The sequence below is a fragment of the Penaeus monodon genome, chromosome 1 (assembly GCF_015228065.2).
Source record: "Penaeus monodon isolate SGIC_2016 chromosome 1, NSTDA_Pmon_1, whole genome shotgun sequence".
NCBI lineage: Eukaryota > Metazoa > Arthropoda > Malacostraca > Decapoda > Penaeidae > Penaeus > Penaeus monodon.
In genome coordinates, this window is record NC_051386.1 from 45,647,870 (window position 1) to 45,653,297 (window position 5,428).

Genomic DNA, 5,428 nt, shown 5'->3' on the forward strand with positions numbered 1-5,428 from the left:
ATAACCAAATGGGCATAAATGCAAGTGATCCATGTGGCCAGTTTGCATGGTTGCAAGAGAAACTGGAAGCAGCACAGGACAGGTCTTCAAAAGTAAGTTTGCATTTTGTACATTTTTCTCCCTTTTGCTGTGGAAGACATTGTATATTAGAATAGGAATTCATACAACAGGGTGCTTAATTAAAGAGCAGTTCTTTAGTTTGCTCTTTTTTGTCCTCTTATATCTTTCTGCCTTTTTTTTATTTTATTACTCTTCACCATCTTATTTCATTGATTTATTTTTGTACTTGATCATTTGCTGTATTGTCTGTCTATATATTTACATGTGTCACTTACTTATACATTTAACACTCTTTATGTTTACTCTCTTTATGTGTTTTGACTTTATTTCTTGTTTGCTCATTACTTTTCCCAAAATATGAAGCAAATGTTATTACAAAAAATGTCTTGATTTGCAGGTGATCATAGCTGCTCATGCTCCCCCAGGTTATTTTGAGAGGTTTGCTTTAATACCTTTCTTCAACGCCACTTACAACTCAGCCTATGCCAACCTTCTAAACAAGCATGGTAAAGTGATCATGGCACAGATCTATGGGCATGAACATACTGACAGCTTCAGGATATTTGCTTCAGAAAGTGGTGAGTATGTCAGGCACTGTATGGAATGAGTGAGCTTTGTTTTGGACTATTTGCCTTGGGAGAGATGTCCTTATTGATAGTTTATCAAACACAAGATGCAATCATCTGTATAACATTCAAGCCTGTTAATAAAAGAAATGAAAAATTTCAGGAATTAAGTGCATTAGAAACAGAGTGCATTTGGGGATGAGTGTGAGAGAATGTGTGTGACATTAGGTGCATGCCTGCATGTTTGTTTACCTGAGTGTGAGTGTGAGTATGTGCAAGTGTATAAGAGAGAGAGAATGCATATCTTAGATACTTATGTTCTTGCACCTTGTATACCTGCAATGTCCACTTTTTGTGTGTGTGTGTGTGTGTGTGTGTGTGTGTGTGTGTGTGTGTGTGTGTGTGTGTGTGTGTGTGTGTGTGTGTGTGTGTGTGTGTGTGTGTGTGTGTGTGTGTGTGTGTGTGTGTGTGTGTTAGTGAGTGTTAGTGAGTGTTAGTGAGTGTGTGTGAGAGGGAGAGGGAGAAGGAGAAGGGGAAAGAGAAAAGAGAAGGGGAAAGAGAAGGAGAATTAGAGACATGTGCTTATCTGTTTTTAGGTACTCTGTAAATAATATTGACTTTTGATAAGAACAAATGTATGATGAGGTAGGAAAAAGGAAAAGAAAAATTGAATTAGAGGATAAAAGGATAAAATAGGAAAATGTCAAAGTGAGGAGGAACAAGAAGAAGGGAACATCTTGAGCTGTTGTTTGGACCAAAAGAAATTTTTAAAAAGTAATGAAGTTTTTACCTTTTTCAGGTGAGCTCCAGAGTGTAGCATTCCTTGCCCCTTCAGTAACTCCTTGGTACCCTGCTCCAGTCCCTGGTGGTACAGCAATCAACCCTTCCCTTCGTCTCTACACACATGATACTTCAGATATCCTGGACTACACTCAGTACCACTTGAACTTGGGTGATTTAGACATTCCAATGGAAGAGAATGGTAGTACACTTACTTCAAAGATGCCAGAATGGTCAGTTTTTTACCAGGCTAGGGCTTCTTATGGGTTAGAGAAGCTTGATGTAACAAATATGGCTAGCCTGTACAAAGAGCTCTCCACCAATGATAGCCTGTTTCAACAGTATTATCTGAGAAATTCTGCAGGATACAACAATGGTGTCTGTGATATTGATTGCAAACGTAATCACTTGTGTGCAATAGGCCACATAAAAGTTGAAGATTTAAACAAGTGTATGGGCTTCAATGACACCACCACCATTACTGATACAATTCAATCTACAACTCCACTTTACCCAGAGCCAGTCCAAAGTTTCATCCTTGAAGATGGATCACCAGTCAGTGCAGACAACTTTGACGAAAATTCAGATGGCACCTCACACCTGGTGATCATTATGGTGGCTCTTGGGATGACTCTCATGGTTGTCCTTGCAGTTACTTTAGCAGCCATGTTAGTGATCATAACACTACAGAGGAAGAGTGTCTTAAGGAGAGAAGGATCTGTCCCAGTATCTGAACTCAGTTGGGGACTGCGGCAACAAGGGTACAAGCCATTTTAGAACTATAAGGCAGAATTTTCAAGATAGATTTATACTTGTGATAGATAATGTGATAAGATAAATAACTAAAGAAGCAAGGAGTTTTCTGCAATGATACCCTGTTTCAACAATAGTTTAGGTTGTGAAGTCAGTAGCAATGTAGGTTCTTTTTTTTTAGATTTATGTTTTTTCAATGTCTTAGGTTCATCCAGTTTAGTATGCTATTTATTGAAGGGAAGGTTGTATATTATTTTCATTTAATTTTCTAATTCATTACTTGGAAACCAAAAGTTTATTTGGTCAAATGTTACTGAATTACATCACGTGGTTGTTAGAGACACAATGCCAATCATGCGCATTCTTGTAAGAGGGGTAGACATGAAGAGATCTGGAATAAGGCTGCTTAATAGCATTTCTATATCTAAGTTCCTTCTTTAGCAAGGATATTCTCATTATTTATTATCAGCCAACAAATTAACATTCTGATGGCATTTGGCAAGACTGCCAAAGTTAGATTATATACCAATCTGTTGATTTATTATGGGTATTGGGGTAAGAGAAGCCAATGCATTTTCAGAACTACATCACTCATTAATAGTAATGTGGGAGTTTTTTTTTATTAGGTTTGCATACAGTAATTAGTTACTCCCAAGAAAACTGTCACAGCTGCATACAAACCAGATCAGTTCTGTCAGTGTTGTGATGTAGAAGTGATTTTGAGGCATTGTTATTTTTGCAGTTATTGATTATATGTTTATATATTGTATATTCCTCTTTGACTGGATTTTTTCCCTTGGTTCTGCTCAGTCTTGTTCCAGAAGAGTTTAATGAGTATCTATTTACAGGATCCAAGTTTGCAAATTTCTCACTGTAATTTGTAACAGATATATATATTAATTTTTGAACAAATACCAGACTTCCTAGGTTGATAAAGGTTTTTAGATAATTCACATTATTTTGATGGAAACTGAGGAATAAGTTTAATAGTGAAGTCAGAAATATTGGGCACTAAATTATGCTCAGTTAAAAGGAAACATATTCAGATATGTTAAAAAATGGCAAATCAATTTTTGGGAGATGTTTATGTAATGCTATACATTTTTATTATTTCTTAAAAAAGTGAGATGAAAAAAAACGTTAAATGAAACAAAGATTATAGATTTATATATTCACAGGATGGAGAAAAAACTTTTTTTGTGTGTATTATAACTAATTACTTCAGCTCACTTTGTTCTAATTTCAGTGTCTAATATTGATAATTTTCCATTTTCTTCAGATAACTGTTGCTATCAAGTTTGAATACATACAATAGAGAATTACAGTTGCTGTGTTCCATCCTTTAGGGGTCAGTGCAAAACATTGCAATAGCAGCAAAGGAAATATTTACTAGATTCTCATCATGAGAATAGTATTATTTGAATGTGATATCCTGTTATTTTCCAGGAAGTAAAGGAGGATAGCATAAGTATAATCTAATAACAGAAGATTGTTGAATTTTATGTGAACTTATTCAGTAAAACATTATTATTATCAAATAACAAAATGAATGTAATCAATGTTCAGTACTAAGGGAAAAGCAGTGGTGCTTAAATGTTTCATGTGAATTTTCTTTATCAGTTAAGAGTACACTTCTGAGTGTTCTCTTTGTTCACTGTGCTAATCAGTAACAGAATATTTGTAATCTCAATGTATAGGTGTTATTCTCATCACAGAAGACCATTATAACATAAACCTATATTTATGGTATCACCACAATTTTTAGGTGAAAGTATTTAATGATACCTTAGGGAGTTATATTCTCAGTGAAAATGATGAAAAAGAAAAAAAGGTTGTTAAGCATATTATTACAGCTACACTACTGACTCATGTATCATTGTAGAGTATTTTTCAGGGTGCTAGCTGATTAATGTGTTATGTCCATTTCATTAAGGAAACAGTAGATAATGGTTTTATGTGATTTATGAGTACATTACATGGAATACAGGTTTTGGATCACCTCAATCAAAGCACAATAAAAGGAAAAAACTCCTTTGTCCCAGCACTATTGATGTTAGAGTTTTAGTTATATTGAGCATTGATATGCAAAACACTTTCATGGGCTACTGTGCAAATAGAACAATTATTCTTGGCTTCTTTCAGCTTAACAGTACAGCACCACTGACCTACCACCCTCCTTCATAAATGTTTCAGTGTATGATGCATAGATTTTTTTCAAGGATGTATTTTAGCAGAACAGTTTATTTCTTTAGTGCCATTTATTTTCTAACTGTTATTATGTCATATAGTATTTATCTCCTTATTTATTTATTTAATTTTATGGACAATATACCATTCTAATGAAGATTTTTATTGGAAATTAACTTGAGGAATGCAAATGCAGGGTTCTTAAGTCTTGAGGAGTTCACATTCACTAAGTGATGGTTAAGTTTACTGTCATGGCTTTTTATAGCATGACTCAGTTTTGCATTTATCCACTTGAATTTATTAGCAAATTTAATTTCATAATATCACCTATTTTGTTGCATACTAAATTACTTGATTCCAATATTATATCTAATGATGAGTTTCACGTTTCTGCCAGCTGCAGGAAGGATCAATTATTCCTTTGCCAAGCCAACATTGAAAGTCACTAGCAGCCTGCAAAAGAGAACTTTTCTTACTCTTCTTCCTAAGGACAGAATATACAGCATATGGTACAGGCTAATACAATTAGGATAAAGATTCTACTGGCCATGTGCAGTGCTGTTGACAGTATGCTGTGACAGACAGGTTGGAAGGCCGAACTCCTCATTCAGTGGTATATAATTTCCAAATTTCCAGGGTTGTCTACTTTATAGCACATGCTTTCTTGATAAGTATGAAAGCTAGATGAAGATAAAGAGAATTTTCATAAAAACAAATTAATAAAGAATTGTTAGTGAACTTTTTTTTTTTTTAGAAACCTAGATTTTATATGATTTTGTATAATAAGAAATAAATAGGTGGGGGGGATAGTTTTTATTTTTATCACAGTATTATCATTGCTGAGTTCTCCTCTTACAAAAAAAAAATTGGAAATTAGATATTGGTAGAATAATACAAAAGTATTTTTTTACATTTCTGTTCTCAGTTATTTTAAAAGAAACACAGGAAATTTAAATTAATCTGCATTATATTAATCTTGTACATCCATGTTGCAAAGATATATGTAGTTCTCCTTGTGCAAATGCAAAAGGGGTATATTATGCAATATATGTATTTTTCCAGAAGTAAAAAGCAAATCCTAA

General features: G+C 34.0%; 1 protein-coding gene across 1 annotated transcript in view; it reads left to right on the top strand.

The window, feature by feature from the left end:
- Nucleotides 1-5,428, top strand: part of LOC119573062 (acid sphingomyelinase-like phosphodiesterase 3b) — a 9,875-nt gene extending 4,447 nt beyond the window's left edge. Inside the window, exons 5-7 of the mRNA XM_037920063.1 lie at nucleotides 1-92; nucleotides 458-638; nucleotides 1,426-5,428. The exon at nucleotides 1-92 is cut by the window's left edge and continues 34 nt beyond it. Coding sequence (XP_037775991.1) covers nucleotides 1-92; nucleotides 458-638; nucleotides 1,426-2,183 — 1,031 coding nt within the window. The 3' untranslated portion in view covers nucleotides 2,184-5,428. The remainder of the gene's footprint in view (nucleotides 93-457; nucleotides 639-1,425) is intronic.